This window comes from Opisthocomus hoazin, chromosome 2 (genome assembly GCF_030867145.1).
Source record: "Opisthocomus hoazin isolate bOpiHoa1 chromosome 2, bOpiHoa1.hap1, whole genome shotgun sequence".
NCBI classification, from domain to species: domain Eukaryota; kingdom Metazoa; phylum Chordata; class Aves; order Opisthocomiformes; family Opisthocomidae; genus Opisthocomus; species Opisthocomus hoazin.
Genome location: NC_134415.1, coordinates 80,041,030 through 80,059,020, shown reverse-complemented (window position 1 = coordinate 80,059,020; position 17,991 = coordinate 80,041,030). Strand labels below are relative to the sequence as shown.

The window sequence follows — 17,991 nt, the reverse complement described above, 5'->3', positions numbered from 1 at the left end:
ATGATTCACTGGTCCTTATAATACAAAGGAGGTGGTTTGTGGGGCTTTTGGTGTGCCTTTTTTTTTTTAAATTCTTGGATGTGTATGAAATATATAGTACATACTACATGTTGAACACAAACAGGTTATCACAAGTAGCTGTTGGTCTCCAAAGGCTTCATTCCGTATATTCAGCCGAAGCTACCATGAGAGACATGGAATAATTCAGAAGAATTGTGTCCACTGAGGATTAATGAGCAACTTCATGGAATATAATACTAGCTTAGGTCCTTCAACAGAAATCCAGCCTGGATAAAAAGGTCAGCATATAAAGCAAGGCATGCCACGAGACAGACAAAGTACTCTCTCCAGTAAACAATCTTTTTCAGGAAAGTATGTTTTGCCTCACTTCTCTCCCCCTCCAGAAAGTGGGAATCTCCTTAATGTTGGAATTTGGACATACCAAGCGAGATTTCACTTCACGGGAGCATGAACCGCAGGCAAATACTGGTATTTTTAAAGCACAGCCAACAACTGCTGCCTATCACACGGAGCTTTCCAAATAGCTACAGGTCTCAAAGGTCTTGCCACTGCAGGCACTAAAGCAGAGTTCCTAAACTAAATGAAATTAAATGAGTGCAGTCCTTCAGAAAAGGCAAAAACACTGCACAAAAATAAGTTTATCCCTCAACTGGAATCAGATTCAGGCTGCAGCACAGTTCAGCAGCATAGACAGAACCATTCTCAAATGGGAAAAGACCACAGCTCTTCAACATCAGCTGCTCTTCCTTTAACTACTATTCCTTTTGCTTAACCCTCTGGCACACGTTTTAGGCAAAATCCACTTTGTTTTAGTGGAAGCTGAAACCTTTCTAATGCAAAGAAGTTAGTTTAGAACTGCAAAGCAAGTTTCCGTTCCTTTACCTTCTTAAGTCTTTTCTTAAAAAAAGGGGGGGTAAGGGGGAAAGACAAGACAACTTCATATTTATTTATCAAGAAGTATTTTAGTAGATAGGTAATAGTCATAACAACATAATCCTCCTCTTAGGGAAAAACCCACACCTTTCACACAACCCAAATGTTACACTGTTGAACTGTGTTGCAAAATTTTTACACTCACCCCTGATGGTCTGGTAACTGATCACGTTTATAATGGACTGGAGCCCTAAAAAGTGCATCTTAGTTACAAGTCGAGTTCCAAATCAGGAGGCCAATTTCTATGTATTTACACCAACAAGAATCGGGTAATTGCTTCAGAGCCACATGAAAGTGGCGGTTTCGTTTTGTTTCACTTTTAATCTAACAGCATTAGAAAGACTGAATGAAAGGATCCAGTGGACTTCAACACCACCACTGAGCCCCTTCCAAATTCCACAGGTGGGAAGCAAATGCTATTAACATCTAGAATTTGAAGCACTTCTGTCTCTACTAAAAGAGTCAGAAGTTCAGTAGTTTTGGTGTGCCATTTTGTTTTCTGTTAAACACTTCAGAAGCCAATGTTTGGTGATCTGAAATTTAAATAATGCAAGCTGAAAAATTACAAAAGCTAAATTAACTCATTTTCTCTTTTGAAGTGACTAGTTGTTATCCTAGTAATAATCATCACCATCTCACTGAAATATTCAGCTAACAAACTACAGATTTACAATGGCAAGACACACCAGCAACCAAGGCACCCCAATTACCACTGTTGAGTCCCAGAGCAGAGGAGTGTAAAATTAATGTTATGTTATTAACAGTATGTTAATACCCATTTTATAGCGTATAAAAGTAAAAGCAACTGCATCACAGTAAAACAACAGCATTTCTTCACAGATCTAGAATAATACACTGAGAACAGGACAAAAACCTATTCATATACAATTTAAGACCAGAATTTATAGAATTATAAGAAGTCCTTTTTACATCTATTCCAAGTTATGTTCTTTACGAAAAAACTGTCCCATGTGATTACAAGGCATAAGTTATTTTATCTGCAAGTTTCAACAATAAATATACTGTCAATCTGCTTGACAGCTATAGCAAAGAAGAATCTTATGTAGTCAAAGTGTTTATTTCCTAGCCAAGGGGCCTCTAGGAATAGAAGGATAAACAGTATAAATAGTACAGACGAACAAGAACTACAGAAGCTAGATCTGTTACAGAAATGGCTACTCACCATTCTGGGCCTATAAGGACTCTGACTATAGAAAAAAGGATCTGCATTTGTATCAATACCTTATTTTTGATGTTACCAAAACACTGTGATGACTTACTATACATTATGTATGTTTCCATCACTCTCAATGGCAAGGAATCATTTTTTTTTAGAACAATGATTAAAACCGTCAAATGGATTTCCACAAAAACTGGTAAAAATAACAGCCAAAGGGTGAAAGCAATACCAGAACAAGTGACATTCATTGCTCTAATGCTCAAAGGAATCTACAAAGTAAACTCTTTAGAAGTAAAGCTCCTGACCCCAAAGTACCAATGCTTTTTTATAGAAAAGACAACTGCGCAGGAGTGTCATTTTACTCTCTCTTATTGGGTGGAATTTAAAGTTTATGGCTGTGAGAATCTGGCAAGCTAACAGGCAAGTGGGCAAAATGCCCTTTAACAGATGGGTGCAAGGTTTGGCGTGCCAGGGAACCAGTATGTTCATGAAATTGGAACACCAGCGCCGGTTTCTACCTAAAAATGTCAAAACTACAATCTGTGCAGTTTCTGGATCCATGGATGCAGGAGCAGAAGATAATTATTTAGGAACCTGCACAGATTAAAGATGCATCTCTGGCAGAGTAATCAACTGCCCCAAAACTTAGATGAAACAGTGTTAGGGCTACCTCCTGAGAACGAGTATATTAGGCTCAGCTACACTCAAACATCTGTAAATTCTGGAAATTTTAACTACAGCACTTCATCCTTAACTCTGCATCTCAGAACTGACCATAATCACAATACACATAATACTCTAAATCACAGATGAAAAAAACCACCCAGAGTACTATGGGTTTTGATCTTCAGACACTGCAAATCAACTCCATCTGAACAAACTCCAACTGCAGCTACAGTACCAAGTACAGCTGCATTCAACTTTCAGAAAATCAGCGAAGAGAGGCTGGAGAATTTACATCTGCAGTACCATGAGATAATACATGTGTATCATTCAACTTCAAGCACCGAGTTCAGCCCTAGACTTTTTTTTTTTTTTAGCACAGTGCTGTATTTAGGTCTTACCATCATCAGCTTGACTACACAGCTGAAGCTTAAGCAGCTTTGTACAGGGTAGGTATAAGCAAGCCTCCAAAGGAACCTTCAGTGCAGTAAAAAAGAAGTGTGAATACTTAGCACCCCCATGGCACTGGGCATAGCACGAACTCACTGTCTCCGCTTAGACTGACGATCAAAGCCAGCTGCCTTCACAGCAAGGAGGTATTAAGACTCTGTTGCATATTTGATGTGATCCAAGGCAGCCAGAAGAGCAGAATGCCAGTACACCTTTTTCTGTTATGCTGGTGCACTGCTGGCAGCTCTATGGAGAGATTGGAGGGTACCTAACAACGTCAGCAAAATACAGCCTTAAGATCAGCCATCACAAAACTAGATGTTGTGAGGCCACACAACTCCCAGGCCTTCAGGAAAACAATTCCTTTGGTTTATTGGTACATCTTGTCTGGCTCCTAGGCAACAGGTCTTGCTTCCTATACTTTGCTTTCTAACAATGGCAGAATCAGGTAAAAACAGGAGGAAGAGTATGAGGAGGGCCACGAAGATGATCAGATGGCTGGAGTACCTCTCCTATGAAAACAGGCTGAGAGAGTTGGGGCTGTTCAGCCTGGAGAAGAGAAGGCTCCAGGGTGACTTTACAGCAGCCTTCCAGTACCTGAAGGGGCCTACAGGAAGGACAGAGAGGGGCTTTTCACAAGGGTGTGTTGTGATAGGACAAGGGGGAATGGCTGTAAACTAAAAGAAGGCAGATTTAAATTAGATATTAGGAAGAAATTCTTCACCATGAGGGTGGTGAAACACTGGCCCAGGTTGCCCAGAGAAGCTGTGGCTGCCCCCTCCCTGGCAATGTCCAAGGCCAGGTTGGATGGAGCTCTGAGCAGCCTGGTCTAGTGGAAGATATCCCTGCCCATGGCAGAGGGGGTGGAACCAGATGATCATTAAGGTCCCTTCCAACCCAAACCATTCTATGATCGCAAGTAAGGGGACAGTGGAGTATGTTTTGCACATGCAATAAGCTGTACAGCATATAGACATAAAGAGCCTGGGGGACTGAGAAGGGGGAGCAAATATACACAGTGTCTTGCTTTTTTCTCATGTTTGTTCTTCCCCGTCTCAGTTGTCTCCTTTAAACCATAAGAGAAAGCACAAGCCTTGTGTCCCGCCTCCCTGTTATTGGAGATGGCACGACAATACAGTAGAGGTCCTGAATTTGCTTCCTTGCTGTCTGACTATGGAACTAAGCAAACCCTCTGAAACACTGGCCTGGAAAGAAACTGTGATCAAATACTCCTTCCTCCTCACTCCAGTCTGGTCACCTCCCAAAGACCTAACTACTTTGCTAATAACACAAAACCCACGCTTTGAAATTTCCCATCTTTTTCAAGATTTCATGGCCGCAATAGGTTCTCAGACACCTGTTGAGTGGTTAGCAATTTGTGTAAGTAACAACTGATATATCGGAACATACGGTCAACAACAAAGGCTGCTGTGGAGACACCTCAACCAAACTACTATACTGAGTCACCACTCTCAAATATGTCCCTTTCTGATGCCCATCCATACCTGACCTTGTATTTTTGAGCTCTACAGGAAAGCTTGGCTTCTGCCACCCCCAGACTACACTGTGGTAAAAAGAGACAGCGTTGCCAGTCCTCTCTTTCTTACTCAGCTCCACGCTCTGCTGCCACCACATTTGGCGTTGAGACTTGAAGCCAAGCAGCAAGCCAGAACAATGTGCTGATGCAAATTTGACCCTCAAACTCTCCTGTCACTACTGCTAACACAGGAGGGGTCAGGACCTCCGCCACTCCCAGGCGCATGCAGTTAGATAAAGAGCATGTAATACTCTACCCTTAACTCTATATTAGAGCCACTGCTGTGCTTTCACGTTCTGCAGTAAAAAAAAAAAAAAAGAGAGAGAAAAGGACTATAAATTAGATCCCTATATATATGAAAGGTTTCATTCTGAATCTATCTATCATGTAGCAGATCAGCAGAAAAAAAAAACTTTAGCATTATTGCCATCAAAAAGGAACCTTAAATTCTATACAAGTCTGCAAGTCTCTGGGGACTGGATAGAAAGCAGAATACATTAAAAGTTTGTAGGAAAGTATCAGAGTTTAAGAGGATTTTATAATTTTAAAATGAAGTTTAGCAATTTTCTCAAGTATTAGGCTTACTTTAAAAGCCTAGTATTTGCAGTCAAAATATACAAAGAGCAATTAATTTGTATTATATTAACTCTCATGTTTCACAACTGTAATGTTTTCTATTACTGACCTCAGGAAAAAAAAGACTGTAAACAGGATGCGTTATCTTTGACTTCGTTTCAAGAAGGGCTCGTTCCTTTCTCTGTATACTTTGCTGTAATTCTTGCCACTCCTGTCAAAGGCAAGTTTAAAGAGTTACTGTGCACCAGCCATCTTTTGCATTGAAAAACCCAGACATTTTAGCCCATGGAAATGATACCCATATGACAAGTTCTTGTGCTACACTACACATTATAAAAGGGAAAGACATGTAGAAATTCAGTCATACAGCATGATTAAAAGAAAAAAAAAAATCAAGCAACAGTAAAACTGAAGAGACCATTTATGTAAATATTAAAAAAAAACAACCCCTAACCACAGATCTGCAGGGCTTGCACACATTCTTCAAAACTCACTTCTACAGCACTGCCTACAAACACTCACTACCTGAGCTACAAGAGCCCCAATTACAAGCTTGGTGATCCTTTTCCCATCAGAACTTTTTTCTCACCCTGTACAGGACTTCCAGCTATCATTCTCAAGTTTTCCATGATAAGACCTGTGGTGCAGAAATCATCTACCACCACAATGCCTCATTCTCAATTACAATTACAGTTTTGAATGACTAACTTAATAATTAATGGTTACTAGAGTTTAGTAAGCACATGTGCAAGTTTCATTCAATTACTGCGTGCTTATAGTATGCATTATGCAGTGTGCAACAGCCACTGCATGTAAAGAACAAAGTTCAAAGGAGAGACTTTATCTCACAAGATGTGCAGCAGCTAGTAACCAAATTAAGCTGAAAGAAACATTACAATCTTTCCCTAATGTTATTTTATGTCACGTCTTCAAGTTTTCTGTCTGTGCTGCAAAGACCCTTCATTGCTCTCTCTGAAACAGACTTGCAATGACAAAGCTCTTATGACAGAATGAGATCTTAAAACCTCTGAAGAACTGATATTACTCCCTCATGCTAGTGTTGCCTAGCCTGAGGGGATGCTAGAGGATTAAAATGCATTTTCTCTCAAAACCCCAGAGGCAACATCACCCTTCAAGAAAAAGTAAGGCTTACAGCTTCATCATCTTTGTTTTGCTTCTCATCTTGTTCTTTGTCAGAGTCTCTGTCACTTCCATCATCTTTTTCACTTTGAGAGTCCCTGTTTGTTTCTTCTTCTTCAGACTCACTTCCTTTATCAGAAATCTCCTCCTCCTCTTCCTTCGCAACTACTTCCTAACGGGAAAGAAAAAAAAACAAAAAAACAAAACAACCTCTAACTTAGTTTCTCCACATTACTGCAGCATTCACAGCACCTGTCTTCAGGTCATAGCCCTTATTTCTTATTTTCATCGACACTCTTCTTGTGTCACAGAGTATGGCTACAGTGCAGATTAATGCTTTTCACCTCATGTGCAAAGAGGAGCAGGGAAGCAATTTTCCTTCTCCATACAGCATCCACAACACAACTAGGAGAAAACAGTACTTGATTTTGAGGTCACATTTCAAAAACTCATAAGAAAATTAGAGAAAATACAATATAATACCTACAACATAGCCCATGAGGTGAAGAAAACACCATGCAGTCAGAGCATAAAAGGTACTTAAGCTACTAAACTTACCAGAAGCAAGTCTGATTTCAGTTTTTTCCTTTAAAGGAACAGGAGATTGCACAGAACAACAACAAGAGCTAGTAAGAAGTGACTATGAAGTTAGATGTCTAAAGTAGTTGGGAACAACTTTCAGCAGGCCACTGGAAACATTACTGTGGTGGTTCACTGATTACTTTACTGGTAATTTTTAAATGTAAAGAAAGAAATGCTATTTTAGTAGATATGCTTTACAAAAGCATAGAATGAAATGTAACAAACAGATACAAAAAACCTGTCAGATTAGGAATGATGAGCTGAACACATATAAAAATATCAATGAATCTATGAGCTACCCCATTAGCTTGTTTTTGCTTCTGTTGCTTCGGTGGCTGCAATGAAGGTGGCACAGGTTTCTTTTTCAAGGGTTTCTTTTTCTTTGATTTTGAGGCTTTCTTGGTTCCTTTATTCTTCTGCTGCCATCCTTTGCTCTTGACTTTGTTGGCATCTCCTTGCTGTAGGAAAGCAGTATTACAATATTTATTTTGTTCATTAAATTTCAGACATTCACTGAACTTCAAGCATTTTAAGCTGAGAAACAAAGTTAGAAAGCACAGCTCTAGAGACACTTCAGCAGGCATTTCTGAAAAAAAATAATGCTTGAGAAGCACACAATTAGCAAGTCAAGATCTGAAAGAAAGTTCTCTTCAGCTAGCAGGAGGATCATTCATTCTTCACTTACCCCATCTTCTGTTGGTTGCTCTTCCGCTGTGCATATAGACTGTTCCTTTTCAAACACTTCCTGGGTAGAGAAAGATGTGAAAACTATTAATGCCTCTCTGTACCAAAAGAGCAAATTATTGTTTTATGTTTGAATTTAATCACCTGAATCAGGTCTGAAGGTTTTATTCATTATGGCAAATTCTTTTATCAGTGACAAACACAACAGGGGGTTAACAGATCAAAATTAAACACTATTTCGAACATTTGGTCTATGATTTTTCCATCACTAACATTATAAAGAAATTCAGTAACAATATGTCATCTTGTTCCAAAGAATCTATTTGTTTCATAAAGCATAGAAATCCTGTATCACAAAAGCAAGCAGGAGTAAAATGCAAATTCTATTCCAGTTTCCAGAGCATTAAAAACTTCAACAGCTGCACTGCTACTCAGGGACACAGGACAACAAGTCAAACCAGAAATATGAAACGTTAAGACATAACACAATGTTAGTATTATGTAGACCAGAACATCTCTATGCAAATGGAATTTTTTCATGCATTTCTTTCTTCAAAACTTACTGTATGCCATTTAAAAAAAAAAAAATCACTCATAAGGAGCTGTCACATAAAGATGGCAAATATGAGATATCACCACAAAAAAAGCACCATATAAAAGGCTAGCTCTATTTTTTAGGTCATGTATCTCAACACCAGACTGCCTAGGGGAGTTCACATCGAAAACATATTAAATGAGTTTTCTGTAAGCTGTCAGATGTTTTAATTAATTTCTAAGTACAGTTCATTAAGCTCACAATTTTCGGTTTCCTTCATTTTTAATATCCAGCATAGCGATACGGTGATTTTACTTTCTACCTGCTGCATCCTCAGTTATCACTCGGATGATGCCTTCTGAAATTCCACAGCATGAACGCATGGTACTTGTGTACATACACAGACTGCTTTCTGCTGAACTGGCTTCAACAGCTAGTCTGATCCTCAACCGTAATACTCACACTCGTATGCCTTAGAGGCATAACTCATACCTTCTGTTTACTTAAACAATTATCTGAATAGTACAGATGCAAAAACTGACACTGTAAGCTTTGTTAGGTTATGTTAGGTAAAAGTTTGTTTAGTTTCTGTGCATTAAGTTTTTTGCTCAAAGAAAGTCGTTACTGCTTTTAAGCTAAAAAATATGCACAAACCAGAGGTTTAACTGCTAGGGTGTAGTGTTATTTTGGTTACGCCAACATTGATACCCATTCAGCAGTCCACTTTCTTCATGGGGCACTGGTGTACCTCCTTTATATTAAGTTATGTATATTCTGCATTCTGCTGCACTGAGTTTCTTTCATAAAAATGTCTAAAACGCTCAAGAGATTTGTAACATTATGAGCCCACATAAAGTGAAATCAAACACTGTCCTAAGAACTTGAGTGAATACTTTATTCTAGTTCAAGAACTAAGTTTCTGAATGTTTCTTTTCCTGTTATTTACAAACCTCAGGGCAGTATCACTTGCCATATTCTTTTACTGTTCCCTAGACAACTGCAACGGGTCAGACTGAACTTTGGTTTGATTCCAGGAAAACTTTCTCATTCAGAAACAAAAACATCGGAGAGGATTAAGAGCACAAGTTCTCAATTTCAAATCTTAATTTTACAGTTATATCTACAGAACACTATGCTGGCTTGCAAAGAAGCAATGCCTGTTTATTAGCATATACTTGCAGTTACCCTGAAACAACAAGTATTCTTAATACTTACCGCCATGGTCTGTCTTGTCAGTGTAACCAGAACAGTGACAAGAGAACCTACTGTAATATTGTTGCTGTCTTCATCATCCAAAACTAAAGTAAAAAGAAAAATAGAAAAATCTATTAAACTTCAAGACTTTTTTCCATTAAACATTGTTACGTCTAAATATATGCATACAAATCCCATAATTTTTTAACAAAAAATAATTTCAAAATATTATCTAACAAGTCTCTTACAACCTCAAATATACTATCAGGATGAAGGCTGGTAATTCAGCAAACTATAAAACAGCAACATTGAGTTTGAAATTTTAATTGCATGAAAGTTAGAAAATTCAAAGTTATAGCTGCTGTGGGAACCATAACTCTGTAATATTGCACATTATATATTAAAGCATAAAACTTTGGAAATATGAAATACCACACATGACCAAAGGGACCCTGTTATATTTGCTCTGGGAATCGTAACTTTGATTTTCCTGACTTTCATATGATTAACGACTCAATTTCAATGCCACATTAACAACCATGCATTTAATTCTTTTTTAAGTAGAAGGCAAAGGAAAATAAAAGAACAGCAATGATTATTTTAACTAAAACATCAAACATAAAACTCACAGGAAAGCCACTGAGGAGTTTACATCTCCAGTCTACGAACTGAAGAATGTCCCAGGTTGGGGAGGAATATAATTATAACTCAGTGTAGAAATTTTTACTTATCCCCCCTCCTACCTCCAAGAAGGCAGTTTCACTATTCACTAGTTTTATACGCATGTTTTATCTAACAGTAATACCAAGCTAAACAGAAAAGCGTATGCATTGTTTAATCCTCCATATCACACCTGAGTGCATTTGTGGGACAAATGAAGACTACAGGCAGAAAAGGGCTGCCTGACAAAATATGGGAAGGTACTCCATGACTGAATTTTAAGTAGATTGACAGGACTCCATACAATCCTGTGCTACAATAAGTCTTTTGTTTGTTTGTTTTTAAAAACACACACACAAACAATATTTAGAAATACCAAGCTTAACAGACATGTGCTTCCTTAACAGATATTTCCATTAACACTTGTGCTTCTCGGCGGACTACGCATAAGCCAAACTACAAATTGAGTTACCCAAACAAAATATATCACATTTTGAATTTGATCATTGCAACCACAGTAACAATATAAATTAGAAACAAGCATTAGAACAACCTTTCAAACATCTCCCATGTACTAGCACTGATCTTCTACAAAGGACAGGTGACCACAGAACCGTTTCACTTTCCACTGAAAGGCTGCCTAACAGCAACTGCTTAGCAATGCGCCTCATCTTCAGAGAGGAAGAGCACTATACATTCATTGCAACAGTGCACACAAAAGGTAGCTAAGCACAGCATGGACAACTTCTGCCAGACATAAAAACTGTACAAGGATTATCACAAAGGAACCCATGAATATGTAGTCATTAGGGTCTCCAACTCGAAATCTCCGAAGAACTCTCTATGCTGGAGTCAGCCCAGCACAAATCCTGGAAGAAGCACAACTTTTTAAGATAGCTAATAAAAGTGGTATTTCAACTAGAATTCCACATTGCTCATGAAATATTAAATGAACAGACGAAACAGCAGATAAGCTCCTGTAGGAGAAACTACTGCTGGCTTGGGAGTCTGTGAAATGTTTCAATATACTTTATCTCCTCACGACTATAAATCTCGTGTACAAGAGCCCAGCACTCAAAAAAGCGTGTTATTTCCAGGCCACAAATAACAGTGAGTTGTGTTTCAGCATCCTCCAAAAGCTTACTGCCATCAGACTATCAAAATGTCAGAGAAGCAACATACACAGACCAAAAGGACCTCCCACTCACCCTGTGGTTTTATATCCATAGTGACGTACGGAAAGCTGCCAAGGACAGCCATAACTTCATCGTACTTCTTATCTTCTAGGAAGTGCAGTAAATTGCGACGATCAGAACCTTTCAAACTCACCAAATCCTGAATACTTTTGATTTTATACTGAATTGAGAAAGAAAAGAAAAAAGGAAGTCACACGGCAGCAGAGAACACAGTCTGCAAAAACTCTTGACAATACATCGCTTGTGTCCCCACATTACTAATACATATACATCATGTGATTTGTTCTTATAAAAACCATGTTTTAGGAAACCAGCAAGCATATATTCTGAGAAACAATAAAACAAAGAGGTTGCATGCAAACCTACTAAACAGCACTGCTTTGAACACTGGTGTGTTCCATACTATGGCATCCCTTAGAAACTGAATACATTTCTTATAAAACTATTACTTCAGCCAGCTTTTTCAGAAAGCTGAGCCAAGAAATTTACTAATTGGGTTCTTTATTTAGAGTACTTCACTATTTTGAGATTTACATTAGCAGGAACGAATAAGTTACTTTTTTTTTTCTTTTAATACTGAATTGCAAGTAAATCTAAACTCATACCTTTTAGGATCTGAAGAGCAGAGTGAAAAGGATAAAACAAACACAGATTTGTCTGAATAGCTGATTATTTCAGCCCATTAGAAATTTTATTTCTATTTTATTTATGCGTATTTTATTTAAATCAACTTCATGCATCTAGGTAGACTGATCACACCGCCACTCTAGGGGACTGTATTTTTGAAATGGGAATGCTGTACAAACAAGCCTTATAAACTGGTCTCAACCCTCTTTCAGCGGAAGGACAGGTGGGATTACAAGATTGCCAAATTCTTGATTTCTGTACTTTGTTACACTGCACATGCCAAAAAAATATATCTAAAATTGTGTACTTTTTTTGTATGCTCCCTGTAGTTTAGGGCTAGATAAAGGATAAGTGTTTGATGATACCTACAAGGGAATGATTCTTTTACTTCATCCAAAGGAAAAGACTACTTAATTGATGAACAAGCATCTTCAAAGGAGATTAAAAAAAAAAAAATGCAGTACTGAAGAATTCTTTATCGTCACATTAACACAGAAACATGTAGATGCCACCGAAGGCTGTGGTTAAAGCTAAACAAAACTTCCATTAGATAAAAGAATATTTTTAAGATTGATAAGAATTATCCATTGTAATAAGACTATCACAAAAGTCAACAGCTTCTACTAGCAGATAACTGCTTGTTTCTAACCAGGCATTCTTAGAAGATATACTACAGTCAAACAAGCAAGCAGGTTTGAATACAGTGATACTGTCAGTGCAACAGGAATGAAGACACACATACAGGTATTCAGATGATTCTTTTTTGTCCTTACAATTCTACAAATACCAAACACTTATCCAGCTACAACTACATAGCAATAGCTTTTTAAAGTATCCTCTTTCATGCATAAAGGATCACAAAACCTGAAATACTTCCCACAGTAATTGATTTTTTTATTTTTATGAGCTCCTCTGTGCTACCTTCCCAACAGATTTTAATCAAATAGATTAAGAATGATGTAAAGCCAACCAAAGGAAAAAAAAAAATGTCCCAGTAGGATATTCCAGCTACATTCTGGAGAAATGTTGTTTTAAGTAGGAGATAACACCCTGTAATAAGGAAACTGTTTCTTCTGTTTGCGAGGTCAACGTAAACTGATCTTTTACACTTATAAGATCTCTGATCTTAATTCCCTCCTCTTGAGATGGACTTTAAAGAAACACATATCTAGGAAGTATTGTACTGAATCCCTGAAAAAATAAATATGTTTTTATTCTCTCAGTTAAATCATTACTTTGTGTGCTTCTAGGCCAAGGAAGTAACAGAAAACATTTTAAGTCGTTACCAAGTATCATTCATATTTTTATACCTTTTTGTGATTGGAGACCCGCCTAAGGTTGTCCTCTTCAATGTGAGGCAGCTGCAAAAGGGGAGACTTGAACTGCTGGAGTCCCTGGACAGTCATCTGTGAAAGCTTCATGCAGTTTTCCAAAGATCCCAAAGATGGAGCACGGAACTCCCTTTCTTGGGGAGAACGAAACAGATAACAATTTTAAATTTTTTTTTCTTCTTACTCTTTTACAATGTATACTTACACTATAGACTACAGAAAACCTTGTTTTCAGTCAAGCAAAAGAAAGAGGCATCTTAAAACATTCAGCATAATTAACCAGGCTGCCTTTTTACTCTCACTGCAGTCACATAGCTCAGACATTTTCTCCCCTCTATTTAGGCTATCATAGCTGAACACTAAAAAAGGGAAAGACCTCCACCTAACATTGTCTCGGGGAACAACAGCACAATGTATCTCTGCAATTATTATAGACAAAAACTCCACCAGTTAAGCTTAAAATAAAAAAGGTGGCATCAAAAACTTCTTGTTTTAAATTTGTATATTTTATATATATATGTGTGTGCATATAACATGTTTAGCTCTACTTCGTAACTGTATCATTAAATATAGCCTATCACTAAACATTAATCTTCTAAGACACAATACATTATTTAAGATTTTCATCTTGAGAGATGAACATAAAGGTAGCAGCCTATTACATGCAAGAAAAAAACTGTAAGTATAACTGAAGCTAAGCAGAGCATATATTATGTGAGAAGGCAGTAAGAATAGCTGCAAAAATATCACAGGCATGGGTTTTGTAAGTAAACCTAAAGGTTAAAAAGGGTGTCTGAGCTAACACCTATTTGTCCTTTCTTTCAGAAATTACCTATAATTCGTATAATACTCTAAAGTTCAAAGAGATACCATAATTTTGATTATGTACAGTGTAGAAGATAGAGAAGGATCAAGTCTTAACCAGAAGAGAGCCAAAGGAAAAAAAAGTCATTTAACACTTTTCATTATGTCTGTAAAGAAACTAAAAAGCGCAGCAGACAGGTTTCCACATACTGCTATTTAACTTTGTTAGACAATCATCCATTCATAAACAAGACTTCTCAAAATCCTCTTTAGAAAACTCATTTCAGAATTCCCCTGCAGCTCAAAAGCTGCTGCAAGTCTGGAATTGGCAGTGTTTGGGTCACTCTATCTATACTTTATTGTGAAACAGAAAAATAAGCCATATGCTCTTCAGAGAACCAAGAGGAATTTAAGCTAGTGAAGGCAATTTTAAGTATGTATTACAAAAGGCATCTGTAATTTATGATGCCTGCTATTTCATTTAAGATTCAGTGTTATGTGTTTCCCTATACTTTAAAACCTTTTCTGAGAAACCATCAACCTTTGATTGCCTTGAGTGTTACAGGTATATGCAGGGGGCCCACAAGAAAGCTGGAGAGGGACTTTTTTTACAAGAGCATGTAGTGACAGGACAAGGGATAAAGGCTTCAAGCTGAGAGTGCAGATTTAGATTAAATGTAAGGAAGAAATTCTTTACTCTCTGGGTGCTGAGGTACTGGGACAAGTTGTCTGGAGCAGCTGTGGCTGCCCCCTCCCTGGAAATGTTCTAGATGAAGCTGGATGGGGCTTTGAGCAACCTCGTCTAGCAGAAGGTGTCTTTGCCCATGGCAGGGGGGTTGGAACTAGGTGATCTACAAGGTCCTTTCCAACCCAAACCATTCTGTGATATTCTGCATATGACCATGAAGTATGAAAACAAATATCTGTGTGTGTGCATGCACAATATACTCATATATGTACACAAATACGTATATTTGGTACGGATGTATTTGGCTGGTATCAGTGTATTTGGGACACTACACCAGGGGCACAGAGGCATCTTTCAATAGATGGATTAGACAGATGGTCAGAAGGAATATGCCCACTGCGCTAGGGCTGTGTAATCGACCTTCTCACACTACCAAGGCAATTAAAGATGTGGGTAAAAGCAGATTTACTTACACCTGGGCAAGAAGGCTGACAGGCTGTAACCTCCACCTGACCAAAAGGGTATCAAAGCTAAAATTGCTGAATGTTAAGTGCAAATGGCCGCGTATTTTGATAAAGAGCAAGTTTAAGTTAATTTTGAAACACTTTAGAGAAAATATGAAAGCATAATAAATCTGGCCACAAAACCCCACATTTGGTGTCTTCAGTATGTTTTCTTTCCTTTACATCACTACCTTGCTGCAAATACGCAGCTACTAGGGCATGTTAAATGCACATGGAAGATCACTTCTTCACCTCTGCTCCACCTGCCCCTCTCCCTTCAAATGGCCCCTTTCTTCATAATATTTATAGCTTGATGTAATTAATCAGCTATCAAATCAAATTATATAGCAGAACTTTTTAACTCAGTGTATTAATAAGTACTGTGAAGATTATACACAATGCAAAGAGGAAAAACCCATGTGAATGTAACTATCCAGCCAGACATATTGATAACTAAAAAAGGTGTAACTTCTACCTTAAAAAAAAAAAAAATGGAAGGACTAATCTCCCAACTAAATAGCACAAAAATTACTTTCTATCTTACCTATCTTCCACCTCCCCTGCAATTTTTTTGGCTGCTGCTAAGGGAAGTCATGGGATTTTTTTTAAATAAAAAACCCCACGCTGCAAACCAAGTCAATAAAAGAATCCTAAATATTCTCTGACAAACTGGCTTTTGCAGGAAATTCACCTAGAGCTTTGAGACCACAAAGCACTAGTCAGAGTAGGAATTCTTCTCTTTCTTAAAGCATTGACTCATCATCCATATGACAGTAGAAAAATATTTTAACAAAGTTGGAGAATATTCTTTTGATTTCCTGAAAATAACACAGGACTTTATATTCCCCAAGAGTGGATGTGAGTATAGCTTCTAACACCACCCAAGTGCCCCAGCCACAAAATGAATGTCATTACTGCACATATTTTGACAGCTTCTACTTGTGAAAGTGCACAGGACAAGATGACCTTTAATCTAAGGTCATAAAGTCATCCAAAACATATGACATTAAAGCAGTCAATCACAAATTTAAATGAAAATCCTAGTTGCTTGTGAAGGAGTGGTATGCACCTGGGTGAAACCACAACCTCTATATTACACTGCAGCTTCCAGCCTGAATTAGCAAGCCTACTTCGACCTGACAGCTGAACTGATGCCTAACCTTCCTGCAGATGGTTACTAGAGCACATTCCGTGTTTTCGGCAGCAAACTCCTCACTTGGCAGGGCAGCTATCTACTTACCATACTTAAGAATGATCTCAAAGAAGCCATCATGACAATTTAGACCCCCTGATGACCAATTACCAGTTAATCATCACAAAACAATAGAAGCAAGCACGGGACACCACAGAGCAAAGCACATTTTCAGGGAGCTGCACGTAAAAAGAAAGCCTCACAGACCATGAAGAAAGCATGCAAGAGAGACATTTTATGTAAAGGTAGCTCACAACTGCCACTTTGTGCACCAAACTGGAAAAAGCTCAGCAGTAACTAAAAACTGACTGGACTGAAACAAAGAATAACAATTTTGTTTTTATGAAAGCAAATCAAAACTGTTCCTTGCAAATAACCAACCCAAATAATAATGAATCTAAACTCATCTGCAAAGAACAACAACTCTGTGAAGGATTAAGAAGTAACCATGATCAAATGATTTTTATGCCCAACCTACACTCATTCTTTCATATTGATTGTTTCTAAAGGGGTCTGCTAAGAAAGGCAGTGTCCCATGGCTTTTACGGGGATGCATAAGTAGCTTGAGGTATCACTTTTTACTGTCTAGGGAGGCAAGATGTTTGTCCCTGTGCAGGGCTCAGACAGCAGAACTTCATAAATCTCATTCTGTGATGTGCTGTCCTCGGTGTTGTTCAGTCTTTCTTGCATCTCCTTCAAGAACAGCTGATACTGGACCAACCATTGAATGCTATATAGACATTTTTTAAATTAACTAGGAAAATGAAGTGCCAAGATTCTGAAGATTCATCCAAGGTGCTTTTCGTCAAAAGACTTGATTACAAAGCATGCATAAATGGTTACAGATATTTTTAATCTAGTAGTAATAATAATACAGGATATTTGAAAGACATAAGTGAACGCAATGCAAAATGAGGCTCCCCATCCCACCATCAATGTAGGTTTCACAAAGTAAGATGTGACCACAAAGTATTTCTTCAGATATTAACACACACCATCATCCTTGTATTTTCACATATCAGGACTGCTGAACATCTATGGTTAATTATAGCTTGTGATAGTTTTATGTACCCTGTCAAGGCTGATTTAAGTAAAAATTAGAACTAAAGCCAGAAACATCCGCAGTTACCTTTTAAGCTACTTAAAATTATGTTAAGATGACAAGTACACAAACTTAAGCAAAACAGTCTCTCAAAAATTTCAACACCTATCTTTAAATTTACCCCTACCTTAACAAAAAAAAAAAAAGAAAATAAAAAAAAAAAAACAATGACATCTTTTCAATTTCCAGTTGTTTCCCAACAGTCAGCAGAGGGCAAAATTCTCTCTACCAGCACGATCATCAAAAATAAGGTCAACATTTTAAACTTTCTAAGCAATAAGTAGCAAAACCGGTGATTTTCCTTTAGACCAAAGACCAAAATTCTGAAACAGATTACATTCAAATCCTCAAATTCATTATTGTTGCCCTGATGGACAACTGTTCAGCATCACT

At 37.8% G+C, this 17,991-nt stretch overlaps 1 protein-coding gene across 1 annotated transcript in view; it reads right to left on the bottom strand.

Annotated features, from left to right (window-relative positions):
- The window catches only part of SEC63 (SEC63 protein translocation regulator), a 67,939-nt gene that overhangs the window by 3,317 nt on the left and 46,631 nt on the right, over positions 1-17,991 (bottom strand). Inside the window, exons 12-18 of the mRNA XM_075414275.1 lie at positions 13,289-13,443; positions 11,364-11,511; positions 9,517-9,599; positions 7,768-7,827; positions 7,382-7,540; positions 6,514-6,672; positions 5,470-5,571 (exon numbers count right to left, since the gene is read on the bottom strand). Of these exons, the coding sequence (XP_075270390.1) occupies positions 5,470-5,571; positions 6,514-6,672; positions 7,382-7,540; positions 7,768-7,827; positions 9,517-9,599; positions 11,364-11,511; positions 13,289-13,443 (866 nt within the window). The remainder of the gene's footprint in view (positions 1-5,469; positions 5,572-6,513; positions 6,673-7,381; positions 7,541-7,767; positions 7,828-9,516; positions 9,600-11,363; positions 11,512-13,288; positions 13,444-17,991) is intronic.